Source organism: Myxocyprinus asiaticus, chromosome 37 (genome assembly GCF_019703515.2).
Source record: "Myxocyprinus asiaticus isolate MX2 ecotype Aquarium Trade chromosome 37, UBuf_Myxa_2, whole genome shotgun sequence".
Taxonomy (NCBI): domain Eukaryota; kingdom Metazoa; phylum Chordata; class Actinopteri; order Cypriniformes; family Catostomidae; genus Myxocyprinus; species Myxocyprinus asiaticus.
The window spans coordinates 9,264,995-9,282,894 of NC_059380.1; the positions used below are offsets into that span (position 1 = coordinate 9,264,995).

The 17,900-nt window shown below is 39.2% G+C and overlaps 1 protein-coding gene across 2 annotated transcripts in view; it reads left to right on the top strand.

The window, feature by feature from the left end:
• Positions 1-17,900, top strand: part of LOC127427946 (phosphatidylinositol 4-phosphate 3-kinase C2 domain-containing subunit beta-like) — a 71,559-nt gene that overhangs the window by 51,002 nt on the left and 2,657 nt on the right. For both annotated transcript variants that reach the window (XM_051675897.1, XM_051675896.1), the window contains 17 exons: positions 3,755-3,946; positions 5,276-5,369; positions 5,520-5,614; positions 7,360-7,540; positions 7,910-8,017; positions 8,111-8,203; positions 8,290-8,419; positions 10,787-10,923; positions 11,835-12,004; positions 12,178-12,334; positions 12,542-12,651; positions 13,663-13,864; positions 13,969-14,093; positions 15,174-15,291; positions 16,167-16,263; positions 17,221-17,327; positions 17,685-17,813. In XM_051675897.1, coding sequence (XP_051531857.1) covers positions 3,755-3,946; positions 5,276-5,369; positions 5,520-5,614; positions 7,360-7,540; positions 7,910-8,017; positions 8,111-8,203; positions 8,290-8,419; positions 10,787-10,923; positions 11,835-12,004; positions 12,178-12,334; positions 12,542-12,651; positions 13,663-13,864; positions 13,969-14,093; positions 15,174-15,291; positions 16,167-16,263; positions 17,221-17,327; positions 17,685-17,813 — 2,245 coding nt within the window. The remainder of the gene's footprint in view (positions 1-3,754; positions 3,947-5,275; positions 5,370-5,519; positions 5,615-7,359; positions 7,541-7,909; positions 8,018-8,110; positions 8,204-8,289; positions 8,420-10,786; positions 10,924-11,834; positions 12,005-12,177; positions 12,335-12,541; positions 12,652-13,662; positions 13,865-13,968; positions 14,094-15,173; positions 15,292-16,166; positions 16,264-17,220; positions 17,328-17,684; positions 17,814-17,900) is intronic.

Genomic DNA, 17,900 nt, shown 5'->3' on the forward strand with positions numbered 1-17,900 from the left:
AGCCACAACATTAAAACCACCTGCCTAATATTGTGTAGGTCCCCCTCGTGCCGCCAAAACAGCGCCAACCCGCATCTCAGAATAGCATTCTGAGATGATATTCTTCTCACCACAATTGTACAGAGCGGTTATCTGAGTTACTGTAGACTTTCAGTTCGAACCAGTCTGGCCTTTTCTGTCCACAGAACTGCCTCTCACTGGATGCTTTTTTTTTTTTTTTTTTTTTTTTTGGCACCATTCTGAGTAAATTCTAGAGACTGTTGTGCATGAAAATCCCAAGAGATCAGCAGTTACATAAATACTCAAACCAGCCCATCTGGCACCAACAATCATGCCACGGTCCAAATCACTGATCACTTTTTGTACCCATTCTGATGGTTGATGTGAACATAACTGAAGTTCCTGACCTGTATCTGCATGATTTTATGCACTGCACTGCTGCCACATGATTGGCTGGTTAGATAATCACATGGATGATTGTTGGTGCCAGACGGGCTGGTTTGAGTATTTCTGTAACTGCTGATCTCCTGGGATTTTCACACACAACAGTCTCTAGAAGTTATTCTGAATGGTGCCGAAAACATCCAGTGAGCGGCAGTTCTGTGAACGGAAATGCCTTGTTGATGAGAAAGGTCAATGGACAATGGCTAGACTGGTTCGAACTGACAAAGTGTACGGTAACTCAGATAACTGCTCTGTACTATTGTGGTAAGAAGAATATCATCTCAGCATGCTATTCTGAGATGCGAGTTGGTGCCGTTTTGACGGCGCGAGGGGGACCTACACAATTTTAGATAGGTGGTTTTAATGTTGTGGCTGATCTGTGTGTGTGTGTGTATGTGTGTGTGTGTGTGTGTGTGTGTGTGTGTGTGTGTGTGTGTGTGTGTGTGTATATATATATATATATATATATATATATATATATATACAGGGCGTTTGTCAAAATCCCTAACCAAGTATTAACCTTCAGTAAAATGTAAAAAAATAAATTATTTTCCTTGTTGTCTACTGCTATTGCACCAGCAAGACCACTGATTAGGAAATTTATCTAGATGTTCAATGCCTTTAGATTGTTTTTTTTAATTTTACTTATTGATTCACAGATGGGCTTCAGGATTGCCTTGGGCAACTGCAGCCTGGAATCAATACTACTCCTCCAGTCCCCTGTGAATTGTGGGATATGTAGTTCTCAAGTGATGGTCCCGTATGCATGTTGCAGTGAAGAGTATGTGTCTGTCCATATAAAGCTTTCAGAACCCTTCCCCCAGTACATTGAGCTGTGTGATGACTCATTATGGTTACAACCCAGCAGGAACAAAGGTAATCTGATATGAAAGGTCCTACCCTATGGCTGTCATCCCTAGATGGAGAAACCACTGAAATAAATCATTCTCTCTACTATTATTCTGACATTTCACATTCTTAAAGTAGTGATCCTAACTGACCTAAGACAGGGAATGTTTTCTATGATTAAATGTCAGGAATTGTGAAAAACGAAGTTTAAATGTATTTGGCTATGGTGTATGTAAACTGTATAACCAATGCATGGCAACGGCCAAAAAGAGCAACAGCAAAGACCTCAACACATCATGACTGGAGTGTCTTGGTGCATATCAAGGGTTGGGAACAGAAAACTGGTGTAAAAGTTCGGGAAAGGAGGATGCGAGAACCGGAGGAACAAACAATAAGACTTTAATGAGTCATAAACTGAAACATAACGACACACACACAGAGCGGCCGCCTCCCCCTCTCTCCCTCTCTCTCTCTCTCTCTCTCTCTCTCTCTCTCTCATCCATCCCTCACTCATCCCTCATCCCTCTCCCGCTGATTGGGCAACTCAGCGCCGGGCGTGCATCCTCATGGCCACACCCTCATCCTTGTCACAGCCAGTTGTTACACAAAACCTGTTTTTAAAAAAATACCGGAACCGAAAGATTTGTATGACTTTTGGTTCAGTTAATGGTTCTCGAATGTGAATCCTTTTGCCGATTCCGACACAACCCCGCACTAAAATAATCTGACAGTGTTTCCTGTTCCCACTCAGCGGCACAGTAAAATGCTATTGAATCAGCAGTGCGAAAGATATAGTGCAACTGATTCCCGAACAAATAACTCTTGTGAGTCAGTTCTTTTGAATCTACTGCACAAAACATACAGTGCTTCCTACCGAACAAATGACTTTGATCAGCCTTGTTCTCTTTAGTGAATCAAAACTTACTGAGCAGCAGGTCATATATTTCATCATGTCCTACTTGAAATGAACCAAGAATTCAGAGAATTCATAATCACTGGATGGTTGATGATATGACAACGTGCAGTTCAAGATAGACATTATGAGTTTTGTTATAAGAAGTGGTATTTTATAAAAATCAATGTTTGAATGAATAAAATGAAAAGTAAAAATAAAAGTCTGTGTAAACATCATTTGAAGGAATCTGTTCGGATAAAATATGAAATTATTTTATAATTTGGTAACAGTCTGCAGATGGCAGTAAATCCAGTAAGAATTTCATTTCTTATTTCCAAATGTTTATTTCTCAAAAGTAAAAAAAAAAATAAAAAATTAAGGAACCGGAATTGTTAAGAAATCAGATCTGGCATCGTCAAATTCCTTAAGATTTCCTATCCCTATTAATGATGAATGTACGATATGTCTGGCGTCAGTGCAAAAACAGCTTCACGTTTTGTAACAGGTGTTAAAATAAAAAAAACATTAAACTAATGTTATAAAACGTATAGTTCCGGCTCTGAAATTGGAGAAGCATCATTCAAAGCTGTTGTAATAATGTAGATATACTGACAGTTTAATTCTATTAATTGGGCAAGTTGCAGCATTGCTTGGCAACTGTAAACCGTAAAGAACAGAACTTTGTTTTGTGCCTAACAACACCACTTAAAAAGTTCTTATTTATCTCGACTTGTTTTGGGCACGTCCCTCTCTATATTTTTCCATTTCTCCATGTTTCTTACATTTAAAAATATGTAATACAGTCCTGCTCACTGATAGCCGCTGTAAAAATGGTATATCAACATCTCGGTTAGCACATTTTTATCATCGCAAGGTATAGACTGTCATATTGCCCAGCCCTAAATGTAGCATTGGTGGTGTTGTTGCTCAGTGTGTGTACAGACTATATCTTAATTACCCCTCATTTCTCTATATGTGTGTGTGTTCTCCTCGTTTCTGACAGCTACTCATGAAAAAAACACTTATGTTTACCCTGGACTGAAGCCTTTGAGTGTTTACCTCCAGAGGCAGAACTCAGGATCTTATAATGTCCAAAGAAGGCTCTGCTATGTCAGTGTAAACAGAGAAAACCTGCATCTTACATTGTGCAGAGATTCAGTTTGGTCATTTTTCAGCATTTTCAGTGGATAGCAGGCACCTCCCATGACCTGTCATAACTGAATAATAAATTACAATACCAATAGTTCTCGCTGTTGCCTTTTACCCAGTTGAACAGTCTTTCTTTTGGGCTACGATACAATGTTGTGCATGATATGGTTGTAAACCATACATACACTGTAGCTGTGCATCTGGAAAAGTCTTGCCGGATATCACTGTTATGCTTCAGCTCCCATGTGAAATGTCTGCGTTTGTCTTCATTTACATGAGCTACCATCAATGCTGAGTGAAGAAGGTTTTGGTGTCTTCCTCTCTTGCTGTATTTTATACTTTTATCAAGTTTGTGGAAGAATTGTTTAATCCACTAATGTTCTGTTTCATTACTCTCTGGCCTGTCTCTCTGTGCAGGTTGAGTCCAGAGGACAAGCGTCTGCTCTGGGAGAAGCGTTATTTCTGCCACGTGGAGGCCGCTGGTCGACTGACACTGGTCCTGGCCAGCGCGCCCAGCTGGGAGTGGGCATGTCTGCCTGACATCTACGCCCTGCTTCGCCAGTGGGGATGCATGAACCACCTGGACGCCCTAGGCCTGCTGAATGCCACGTGAGTGTTTTGGTAACCATGGCAACAGCTAGCTCTGTTGTTTAGGTGCAGGCTAAATGGAGCTTGACTGGCCTTCAAGGGCTGGCAGAAGAGCTGATTTGAGTAGACCATGAATAATTGACCTTTAGAATTGTCCAGTAGAACACATGTGGAGAGCAGAAGCCAGGGTAGACATCCAGTACCCTCTGTCTTCAAGGAAAACTTCACTTAAAAATGAAAAATGTCTTTCCAAACCCATACTTTCTTGTGCAGAAAGCGAAAGGAAAAATTTGCATGAAAATCCCAGTCTGTCTTTTCAGTACAATGGCATTTGATAATTACTTACTTTAAAGCTTAAAAAAAACCCAGAAGTATCATAAAAGTAGTCCATGACATGTACATCATATTCCAAGTCTTCTGAAGGCATCTGATTTAGTGAGAAACAACACAAAATATACGTTATTTTTCAATGAAACTCGACGAGAAAAGCATATTTATTGTAGCTTGCATTGTTTAGTGCTTAAAACAGCAACATGGGTAAATTGAGTAAATTATTACAGAATTTTATGTTTTGCGTCCCTTAAAGGGATAGTTCACCCAAAAATGAAAATTCTCATAATTTACTCATGCCATCCCAGATCTTCTGCAGAACACAAATTAAGATTTTTTGAAGAATATCTCGGCTCTGTAGGTCCATACAATGCAAGTGAATGGTGGCTAGGCCTTTGAAGCTCCAAAAAGGAGGTAAAGGCAGCATAAAAGTAATTCATAAGACTCCAGTGGTTTAACCAATGTCTTCTGAAGTGATCCAGTTCATTTTGGGTGAGAACAGATCAAAATGTAACTCCTTTTTCACTGTACATCTTGCCATTGTTATCTTGTTGCACGATCATGATATCAAGCTTGATTACACTTCCTAGTGCTTGATGCATGTGCATAGCGCTGGATGCCGCAATAGGAAGTATATTGAACTTGAAATCATATTCGCCAAGGAGACTGTTGTCAAGATGTACAGTGAAAAAGGAGTTATATTTTGGTCTGTTCTCACCCAAAACCAACTGGATCACTTCAGAAGACCAGATTTAACCACTGGAGTTTGATGGATTGTGTTTATGCTGACTTTATCTGCTTTTTGGAGCTTCATAAGGCCTGGCCACCATTCACTTGCATTGTGAGGACCTACAGAGCTAATATATTCTTCTAAAAATCTTTGTGTTCTGCAGAACACAGGAAGTTATACACATTTTAGATGGCATGAGGGTGAGTAAATGATGAGAGAATTTTATTTTTTGGGTGAACTATCCCTTTAAGGGGTTAAGATAGATGTTGTTTTGATGTTTTTCCAACCAGGTTTCCAGATCAGGAGTGCAGGCGCACAGCTGTACAGTGGATGGACTCCATCTCAGATCCTGAGCTTTTGGACTTCCTTCCTCAGTTAGTGCAGGTAACACAGGCCTTGTATCTCACTTCCTTTTTCATGCTCTTGCTCTATTCCCGTGTTACTTTTGTCTCAGTTCCCTTCGCTTTCCAACCGTAATCTGTTTTTCTTCCTCCCTTCCGCCCACCAACCACTTTCTTTCTCTGTTTTGCATAGGCTTTGAAGTATGAGTGCTATCTGGACAGTCACCTAGTGCGGTTTCTGCTGAGAAGGGCTATCGGTGATGTGCGCATCGCTCACTACCTCTTCTGGTGTGTCCTCTCTCCTCAGATTATTAAAAAAAACAAAACAATGTACTGTACATGTATAGAACATGTAAACTGATAAATCAGGTCACGCCTGCTCACGTACTCGCGTTCACATTTGTCAACTTTAAGCTCGTGTGCTTATTTGATGCATGTGTGTGACAACTTGAATCTTTGATCGTAGCTATTGAGATTAACCTGTCAGCACCATGAATGTTGGCTGCATTGTACAGTATGCACATGTATAAAGCCATGCACAGAGATTTATCACCGCCTCTTATTGATCAGGTTGGTGGGTGTATGAAATCAGCTCACAGCTCCACCTGCTGTACAGATGATGTCATTTTCTCTCGCGTATCAGTCAGTACTTACAGTACAAAAAGTTTAACCTCAAAGCTTTAATCGACACTTCACAGAATTAATATCTTTTATAAAGTGCAAAACTATTTGATGTTGCAGCCTTGTGGTTACATCTTTGAGCTTGTAACCAAAAAGTTGTGAATTCAAACCCTTTACTGTTGGTTTCTAGAACCATATGCTTTCCATCACAACTGCTGTAACTAACTGTATCAGGCTGATCCCTGTCTACATTCCCATTAGCAGCCGCTGCATCATGTAGCTGCTCATCTGCATAAGGTTACGCTGTGCTCAACCTTTTTGGTAGCACTTTCTATGAAGCCCATATTTGTAATGCATTGTAAAGGCATTTTGAATGCATTATAATGCATTTGTAATGTTTTATAATACATGTTATATGTTAAAATATATAGGTAGGTATAGATATGCTTTCAGTAAAATGGCAAAGCAATGTCTTTTTGTAAACATCCCTAAGATATTTTTAAGTGGTTAAAAGACATTGTAACTCAAGCCTGTAAAATGAAGTTAAAAAGCACAAAATTCAAAAAACAAAACAAAAACACATGTAATGTAAATTTGGAGACCAAAAAAAAAAAAAAACACTTGTAAAGCTACAATGTAAAAAAACATATCAGTAGCTCTCATTTGAGATTTTCTTTTTTTTTGCATGTTAATCACACATGTAGCCAAATCTTTGTTACTTCTTTTAATGCAATAAAGAATAAAAAACTCTATTCAGTAAATTTTAATGTTTGTGCATCTTTTTGGAATCTTATTTTTATAAAACTTATATTATATAAGCATGACTTGTAATGTATTGTTTGTTGTAAGTTTATGTTATGGCTGTTTATAAGATGACATTGCTTTTGTAACTTTAAAGCGGGCATTGACCACTTATAATGGTATATGTTCACATCATAAAGCTTTTTGCATGACTGCACTTGCTGTTTGCAATTAACTTTATTAGCTTCTGAGGATAAAATTGGATGTTTATTGTGTTATAATGCATTATTCTCTTTAAGGTATAACAATGAATAGGTTAAGTATTCTAATGTATTAAAACTGTAGTTACAATTATTTATGTGAAGTTATAACATTTTATAGGGTGTATTATGTGAAATTATGAATACAGTATAATGTATTTATAATGCCTTTACAATGAATTATAAATATGGGCTTTATAGGAGCGTTACCCTTTTTTGCATTGGCAACCGTGTTGTCACTCATGTCATCAGAAATCGGCAATTCTCATTGAAAATAAATGACTTCCGATCGCTTTGTCATTGTAAGTTGCTGTATGTGTCAACGCCCCTGAATAAGTGTTCAGTCAGTCACTTTGGATAAAAGCATATTCTAATAAAATGACTAATGTTACCATTTGTCTCTCACTGTAGGTTGCTGAAAGATACTCTTCAGGACTCTCAGTTCAGTGTGAGATATCAGTACCTGTTGGCTGCTCTGCTCTGCTGCTCTGGTCGTAGTTTGAGGGAGGAGTTTGATCGGCAATGCTGGGTGGTCAACATTCTGGCTAAAGTGGCCCAGCGGGTCAGAGATGCCTCGCCTTCATCTAGACAGGTCAGTTTCACAATTTCTCACTTAACTGTAACATTTAAATATTTGCTTAACTTTATATTATCTAGTTCTTCATGGGAATGACTTTAACCGCAGTTATTTTAATTGAATAGCCTTTTAAAATTCTAATTTTGTTGATCGGCAATGATTTAACAATTTTTTTTAACTTGAAAGAGCAAGTCTTAGCTACAGCATCCTATGGTCATGGAAAAATATTGCAGTGACATGTTCTATGTGCGATACCGGTGTCTCGTCCTACCCGAGACACCGCGCTTCTCATCCAGTGTTCGACCGGCTTGAGTGTCACTTTAATGTTCTTCAGGCCATCTGGTCAGCACATTGATTCTCGTCAGACTTTTGTCTAATGTTCAGGCTATTCTCCGTGAGGGTCTGGAGGAGGTCAGTCAGTTCTTCTCTATGAACAGCAGCTGTCGACTTCCCCTCAACCCAGGTCTGCTCGTCAAGGGCATCAACATACAGGTACATACAGCATGTTTCATTATGTTAATCATGTGAAAGTCATTGTTGTGCTTCTCAGGGCCATCACAGAACTCTTACTCTCTCTCCATGTAGTCTTGCTCCTACTTCAACTCGAATGCAGTTCCTCTCAAGCTCTCCTTCCAGAACTTGGATCCTCTGGGAGACAACATCAGCGTCATTTTTAAAGTACTTCCTTTACAACTCAATGCCGTAGTTAAGATGCTTTTTTTTTGGTCTATATCATTTATGGCCATGTGCTCTCTTTCTCTCAGTCTGGAGATGATCTGAGGCAGGACATGCTGACTTTGCAGATCATCCGGATCATGAATAAAATCTGGATCCAAGAGGGGCTGGACATGAGGATGGTCATCTTCCGTTGCTTCTCTACCGGACGTGGCAAAGGTAAAAACCCCTTGCCCCTATAGACTCCAGTTTATGGTCCCACTCAGTAGATGATGGGTCTGTTCCAAAACCTACTTCATCCCAGAGCATCCTAACCAACATGGAACCTCATAAGTGTTCGATTTAGAATGCTCTACACTGGTAGTGACTCTTCACACGCATGGTAGACGCAGAATTCTAGAGCAAAAATATATATTGAAAACACACTTTTTAAGTAAAATAGTCAGTTTTCTTTTATTTTCAGTGTTGAGTTGATTGTATGCGTATTTATTATCAAAAGTTACAGTGCATTCGGAAAGTATTCAAACCCCTTCGTTTTTTCACATTTTGTTATGTTGCAGCCTTATGCTAAAATGCTTTAAATAATTTTCACATCAATCTACACTCCATACCCCATAATGACAAAGCAAAAACCAGATTTTTGATAACTTTGCAAATTTATTAAAAAGAAAAAACTGAAATATCACATTGTCATAAGTATTCAGACCCTTTGCTATGACACTTGAAATTAAGCTCAGGTGCATCCTATTTCTCTGGATCATCTTTGAGATGTTTCTACACTTTGATTGGAGTCCACCAGTGGCAAATTCAGTTTATTGGACATGATTTTGGAAGGCACATACCTGTCTGTATAAGGTCTCACAGCTGAAAATGCACATCAGAGCAAAAACCAAGCCATGAGGTCAAAAGAATTGCCTGCAGAGCTCAGAGACAGGATTGTGTTGAGGCACAGATCTGGGGAAGGCTACAAAAATATTTTGGCTGCATTGAAGGTTCCCAAGAGCACAGTGGCCTCCATAATTCTTAAATGGAAGAAGTTTGGAACAACCAGGCTCTTCCTATAGCTGGCCACCTGGCCAAACTGAGAAATTAGGGGAGAAGGACCTTGGTAAGAGAGGTGACCAAGAACCTGATGGTCACTCTGGTTGAGCTCCAGAGATCATGTGTGGAGATGGGAGAAACGTATAGAAGTACAGCCATCACTGCAACACTCCACCGATCTAGGCTTTATGGCAGAGTGGCCAGACGGAAGACTCTCCTCAGTGCAAGACACATGATAGCCCGCTTGGAATTTGCAAAAAAGGACTGACAGAGCTTGAGAGGACCTGCAGAGAAGAATGGCAGAAAAAATTCCAAATCCAGGTGTGCAAAGCTTGTCACAACATACCCAAAAGACTTGAGGCTGTAATCGCTGCCAAAGGTGCTTCAACTAAGTACTGAGTTAAGAGTCTGAATACTTATGTCAATGTGATATTTCAGTTTTTTTCTTTCTAATAAATTTGCAAAGTTATCAAAAATCTGGTTTTTGCTTGTCATTATGGGGTATGGAGTGTAGAATGAAATATTCAAAGCATTTTAGCATAAGGCTGCAACATAAGGAAATGTGAAAAAAATGAAGGGGTCTGAATACTTTCTGAAAGCACTGTATCTCATTTCATCTGCCATCTTGAATTTTTCACTGCATTCTGCAATTGCCTTATCTGTGAAGGATGCATGCAATGCTGCCTTTGAATCTGGCCAAAGTGAGGTATCTTAGGAGGCAGCGTATTTAAAGGAATGTACCAGGTTCAGTACAAGTTAAGCTCAGTCGACAGCATTGGTGGCATAATGTTGATTACCACAAAAAGTAATTTTAACTCGTTCCTCGTTTATAAAAAATAAATAAAAATACAATAAAACATGGTTTCAGTAATGCACTTTCAATGGAAGTGAATGGGGTCAGTCCATAAACATTAAAATACACACAGTTTCAAAAGTGTAACCACAAAATATATACATTATACGTGTTCACATGATTTTAATGTAATAAAATCACTTGCTAACGTTATCAGTGTAAAGTACAGTATAGCAAATATTACAACTTTGTTGTCATGACGACGTAACGCCAGTAAACCGATTTTATCACACTAAAATCATGTACAACAGAGATTTGATTACACTAAAATCATGTAAACATGTAAAGTGTATACGTATTGTTACTATACATTTGTAACTGTATATTTGAAATGTTATGGACTGGCCCTATTCACTTCCATTGTAAGTGCCTTGCTGTAATCCAGACTTTTTCTTTTTCTTTTTTTAAATAATCAAGACAGGACAAGTTGAAATTATTTTCTGTTGTAATCAACATTTTACTGTAAATGCTGTTGACTTGGCTTATTGTATTGAACCCGCAACATTCCTTTAAGTAGAACCTTTTGGAACTGATCGGGAGTATTCCTACAGCATAATGTCTTAAATTGCTGCTTCCAGAGGCAGCTCATTAGGATTTGGAACAGAGCTAATATGATGATTATATCATCCACTGAATTTTTGAGGGTGTATTTGGAAGCAATTTCATAATTTCTCATCTCTGCTCTTGTTTAGGCATGGTCGAGATGATTCCCAATGCAGAAACCCTGAGGAAGATCCAGGTTGAACACGGAGTGACTGGTTCCTTCAAGGACCGGCCGCTGGCAGACTGGCTGCAGAAACACAACCCCAGTGAGGAAGAGTATGAAAAGGTGGACCTCTTGCTCTTTTTAGTATCATCATACTATTTTAAGACTCATTTGCTAAACCAATGCATACATACATACAAACAGTTTTCTGCTGTGAAATATGCAAAAAGATCCGTGGCTGCTCTAGTTGCATTGGGTTGCATCATGTTAATTACTGTATATTGCATGAGCTAATATTCTTAATGTGCTTAGAGCACATTAAGAATCATTACTTGCCTTTAGGGAATAGCTCAGGAAAAAAAATAAAAATTCTGTCATTATTTATTATTCCTCATGTTTTCCAAACCAGTATGACTTTTCTGTGGAACACAAAAGATATATTAAAATATATATATATATATTTTTTTTATCCCCTTTTCTCCCTTTTTGGAATGCCCAATTCCCACTACTTAGTAGGTCCTCGTGGTGGCGCAGTTACTCACCTCATTCCGGGTGGCGGAGGACAAGTCTCAGTTGCCTCCACTTCTGAGACCGTCAATCCGCGCATTTTATCACGTGGCTCGTTGTGCATGATACCGCGGAGACTCCGCATGTGGAGGCTCATGCTACTCTCCGCGAGCCACGCACAACTTACCACGCACCCCATTGAGAGCGAGAACCACTAATCGCGACCACGAGCAGGTTACCCCCTGTGACTCTACCCTCCCTAGCAACCGGGCCAATTTGGTTGCTTAGGAGACCTGGCTGGAGTCACTCAGCACACCCTGGATTCGAACTCATGACTCCAGGGGTGGTAGTCAGCGTCAATACTTGCTGAGCTACCCAGGCCCCCACAAAAGATATATTTTAAAGAATGTCACGATCATTGATTTCCATACAATTGTATTTGATAGTGACTCTCTTTAAAGCTTAAAAAAGCCCAAAGAAGTTTAATAAAACAAGTTAAAAATGAACTCTGTTGTGTTTTTTCACAGGCTGTGGAAAACTTTATCTATTCCTGTGCTGGTTGTTGTGTGGCCACTCACATTCTGGGCATCTGCGATCGGCACAATGACAACATCATGCTAAAAACCAGCGGACACATGTTCCATATTGACTTCGGCAAGTTCCTGGGCCATGCACAGATGTTTGGTAACATCAAACGGTAGGAGTTCTTCTGCCCCAGATATTGATCATAGAAAAATGCAAGAAATACAACAAGACCTCTGATTCAGATTTTTGCAGTATAAAGGAACACTGGAATGTTTTTAACTTAACCAGTTCGGAGGTGTTGATAGTAAATATTATCACAGATTTTAATCTTCTTGTAATTCGCAGGGACCGGGCTCCTTTTGTGTTTACGTCCGACATGGCGTATGTCATCAATGGAGGTGATAAGCCATCGAGCCGTTTCCATGACTTTGTGGACTTGTGTTGTGAAGCCTACAATCTCATCAGGAAACATGCACATCTCTTTCTCAACCTGCTCGGCTTGGTGAGCACTCAGATCATTTGTTTACATTTTATATGTACTTTTGTACTAAGTTGGATCCACAGAGTAGTTAAAGTCATTTAAGTAATGTTTTTTTCTGGCTTGCTTGATCATTTGCCTATTATTTGGATGTTTATTTGAATTGCCATTTATCGTTAGAGTCTTAGATTGTAATACTATCATTGACACTGTGTGTTTATGTGTGTGCAGATGCTGTCCAGTGGTATTCCAGAGTTGTCTGATGTGGATGATTTAAAATACGTTTATGATGCTCTACGACCACATGAGTCTGAAGCAGATGCCACCATGCACTTCACCAGGTGGGAACATGCAGACACTGTTGCTATTGCCCATGAAGTCCACGATTGACTATTGCATTTATTCAATGCATATATATAGTTAGGGACTACATATTAACAAGATCATGGGAGTGGTGCTTGTCCTTGCAAAACGTGCCACCAAACGTGGGTATTGTGGGTGGTTGCCATAATGATATTGTGCGATTGCTAAGGTATTCTGGTTTTAAGCACATTTACATGCAGTTACTGTTTTTTTTTTTTTTTTTTTTTGGGGGGTGGGGGTGTTACTTTGAGATTGCGTGATGGCCGAAGTCAAAACAACCCACTCCCAGATCTCTCTCTTTCCACCTGTTTTATCATTGTAATAGTGATGCTTGCCTTAGGACTTTGCAATCTCATTATATGTGTCTCAGGGACACAAATGTATTCTTGAATCCTTACTTATTAAGTTGGCTTGATGAAACCAACATACTGTTATTCTACAAACTTTAGTAATTTTTCAAAATTCCAAAACCAAGTCCTTTAACTTTAACACTAACTCCAACTTGAGCTTTCAAGCTACTGCCACGAAACTTGGCACAGACCTTCAGACTGTTCTGGAATAGTGTGTTGTGTCTTTTTCAGCTGATCAGACTTAAGGTTTTCACACAGCAGACAGTTAAAAATTTGAAAAATCCCATAGACGGTGTTCAAATGGGCCAACAGAATGCTCGTTAATTCAGACTGTCAAAATTTCAAATGTAAACAAACCCACGAAAGGCATTTCATCTGCTTTAAGTTGCTCTCTCTATCTCTTTATCTATTTGACTATCTATGTAACATTCTGTCTTACTGTAATGTCTGTATGTTCATCTAACTTCAAAATTCTAAAACTAGTTTAAACTTTCAGACAAGGCTTTTTCAAGCCAGCTTCAAAGTTTGTCTTGACAAACTTGACCTATCTAGTTCATTTCGCTACTGTAGCTTATCATAAGTCATTGCCCACTGGTTCATTTTTCTGACTCAATATCTGAATCATGTGCCCCGTTCTAGGCTAATTGAGTCCAGTCTTGGGAGTATGGCCACGAAGCTCAACTTCTTCATTCACAACTTGGCACAAATGAAGTTTGCATCCTCTGAGGAGCGCCCCGTTTTGTCATTTGCTCCACGTGTCTACACCCTGAAGACTGATGGCCCAATTCGCAGACTGTTTGTTTGCAGACACTTCAAAACTTACACCCCAAGCAAGGGTTACGTAAGTATATCGCATTGCAATACAAGTGCATTACAGTCCAAATGCATTTGAAGGCCATTATAATAATTGATATGTCATTGTTTACATTTTCCTCCTCCATGCAGTCTTATGTTGTAAAAGTAGACCGAGAAGGTCAACAGGGAGCAACATTAGTCCAGAGGACCTTTGAGGAGTTCCATGAACTTCACAGTAAACTACAGCTCATTGTCCCTTCGTCAAAACTACCCAGGTACACTGTTAACATTTTTCAGAAATGTGAATTACACAAAATCAAGTGATCACTCCACTGTTTATCTGTGTAGCACACACACTTACCTTAAGTGATTTGAAAAAGCCCCAACCTTAGTGGAAACTAATGCAGGTTTCTGCTATCAGTCGATGTAGATACAGTTTACTCAGCAGTCATTGAGTCTGTCCTCTGCACTTCAATAACTGTCTGGTTTGGTTCAGCTACGAAATCAGACATCAGAAGACTTCAAAAGACAGTTCGGACTGCAGAGAGGATTATTGGTTGCCCCCTGCCCCCCTTCAAGAACTATACACTTCCAGAGTGAGGAAAAAGGCTGGAAAAATCACTCTGGTCCCCACTAACCCTGCCCACTAACTTTTTGAACTGTTGCCTTCTGGCCGACGCTTCAGAGCTCTGAGCACCAGAACCGTCAGGCACAGGAACAGTTTTTTCCCTCAGGCTATCCATCTCATGAACAGTTAAATTGACCCATTGAGCAATAACTATGTGCAATACACAGTTTAGTCTTTTTTTATATTTATCCAACACATCCAACCTCTTCTGCCATTACATTCCTCTGAAAAAACAAAACAAAAAAAACAAAAATATTTGCACTGTACATAACAGATTTGTATTTGCACTGTACATAACAGATTGTATTAGATTTGCACTACCCATGTGTATGTGTGTGTGTATGTATGTATGTGTGTGTCTGTACATATGTGTATAATTATTATTATTATTATAATTTTTTTTTTTTAATTATCTGTGTCTTGCTGCTGTTTTTGTATTGTTTTAGTATTGTTGTACACTGGAAGCTCCTGTCACCAAGACAAATTCCTTGTATGTGTAAGCATACTTGGCAATAAAGCTGATTCTGATTCTGATATATTTAGTCTAAAAAACAGTGATAAGTTTTAAAGGCAAATGAAAGCTGGGCACTGTAAATTTCTTCCCAGACTACTAGCATTACAACTCCATTGCCAGCAGAGTACAGAAGGTTATAACCAGTATACATATGACAAATATGCAGTGCTCTTCATGTTATTACACCCCTCTCAAGATGTAACGTTCCCATAGCTTTCCCAGCCGCTTTGTGATTGGTCGGTCTCGAGGGGAGGCCCTGGCAGACAGAAGGAAAGAGGCGCTAAATGGATATGTTTGGCATTTGATCCATGCTGCTCCAGAGGTGGCACAGGTAACGTTTGGCCTGACTTTCAATGTTGGTTTTTATATTTTTTAATTTACCTATACATTTTATAATCACCATCACTAGTTAAAGCTGAGCAAATTCTATGTTATTTATATCTCTAGTGAATTATACAAGCTTAGAAACATCATTAAGCACACCATCCTTAATAATATTTCCTGAAGAACCATCATAATAACTAATAGAAAGTTCACATCCTGCTGAATTTAGTTTCACTTTGACTGGTATGTTTCTTGTATCTCTGCAACAGGAAACAGACACTGTGAAAACATGTATTGTCTGTAAACAGACCACATACAGGCCTCAGTATTGAGGCACGACTGGCACTGGCAGCGGCCAAACTATGCACACTTTCACATTCCCTATGCTGTGCTTCAGGGTGCATCTCAAGAATGCAACCAGATCGCGTAGCATCTGTATTTTTGCAGTGCTCGTGAATATGAGGCTTCCCTTTAAGACAAGTACTGTATGTTCACTCGGAGGGCATTTGGCAACGCCCTTGGGTGATTCTTTTCTAAGTAGGCAGAAGGCACACAGGTACAGCTCCTATCCACTTCAATAGGGAAAGACAGAAATCTCTAAAACTGTTGTCAAGATTGCATTTCATTAACATTTCAAATCAGCAATAAAGTCTGACAGCAGTGATATCACAAAGTGTGCGTTTGTGGCTCAAATCATGCTATAAAACAGTATTTTTCAGGCTGGTTGCATGTGCATACGTGCTCTTAGAGTAAACAAACACAATCAGAAAGACACCTTAATAATGTCTCTACCCTGTCACGTTATTCATTAGCTTGTTTAAACACTATTGTTTATTTTGGTGCCTGCTTGTGACTTAATAGTGTTACCCTCTCCTCTTTCAGTGTGATCTCATCTACACCTTCTTTCACCCTCTACCAAGAGACGAACGGATAGGAAGTGTAGGAACTGTTGTAAATGCACTCCATAATAAGCAAGCAGGTACATTTCTCTTCCTTGTTTGTTTTTCTCTCCTTAATAAACTCACGCACACCCATCTACACCCTCTAAACATGTGAGAATGAATCAGCCCACTTATGCATGCTTACATATATGATGGATTCAAAGTTCACACATTTCAGTCTACCATCATATCGAATTATCATGGTGTAAGGGAAAATATATTTTGGTCCAATCAGCTGCATGGAGTCTTTGTGAGCAAGTCTGTGACTAAGAGTCACACTCAGTGCATGGCTTTATCTTTAACTACTAATGCAATGTGCCTGCAGTAGCACAATATGAGGTCAGTGTGGTCAGAATGCAGGGTTGACCTGACACAAGTTAGTAAGCTCTTCTATAGTTCACTACCTAGGGATTTATCACAACTGTCGGTAGTTAAATATTGAAAGAGTCATCATGAGTAAAAATTGCTCTTTTGCAGCCGTTACGGCTACAGTGCTTTCAAGGCTGACCAGATCACAATATTACAATATTATTTAATTGTTTGTATTAAGGATACATAAAATGTTAGCTATGAAATTAACTTTAGCTAAATTTCTCTTGCAAATTAAGCGGAATGCACAATTATTTGCCCATTTTACCTGAAGTTTTGCATCAAGATTTACAGCCAATTCGCCTCTATAGTGAACATTCTGAAATGACTTCAATACTTCCAGTGTAAACACTGTGTAAGGTCCTTGTTTCTTTGATAGGAATGTTGTTCCTGGACCAACAAAAGATGTTGATCCAGAAATATCCAGGTCTTACATTGCTAAATCACAATGTCCTATCTGATTTGTGATAATGGTCTCTGTTTGACAGGTGAACGTCCTGTAAGTCTGGGCTGAAGACTGATTTCTGGAAATCCAATCACTTTATTTACTTAATCCAACATAACTGTACCTTGTAGACAGATGGCCAGGAAGATCCAACACTAAATCCAGTTCCTCTTTTTTCCAGATGTTTCTTGGGCTCCTGTGCCTGGTAAGGTGGCAGGTGAAGTGAAGCTCTCGATTTTGTACAAGAGTGACAAGATCTTCATTATGGTGATGCACATCAGAGGCTTGGTGAGTCTTAAATACCAGGACAGAGGGATTTATTTGACATTTACCATATGCATACAATACTATTTGGACACTTAAGCCAAATATACAGTTTATGTATGTGTGTGTATATATATATATATATATATATATATATATATATATATATATATATATATATATATATATAAAAAAGCTCAGAACTAGCTTCACTTTTCTGAACCATTTCTGGAATGACTTTTAACCAATTGGTGCCAAAGTCATTTTTAGTGGATGTGTGTAGTCAGTTCCCCTCAGGCTTACATCTTTCATGTTTTCATTCTCAAGATTGAGTTGATGCTACAGTCGGACATCACTAATGCATTATATGCCTTTCTTTAGCAAGCTTTGCAGGATGGAACAGATCCTGATCCCTACGTCAAACTGTACCTCCTCCCTGACCCTCAGAAAACCAGCAAGAGGAAGACCAAGGCAGCCCGTCGCACATGCAACCCCACTTACAATGAAATGGTGAGAAACACTCACTAGGCTGAATGCAACATGTGTGACAGTTGATTTCAATGACTGACATCACTTCCTCTTATCTTCCCTTGGTAG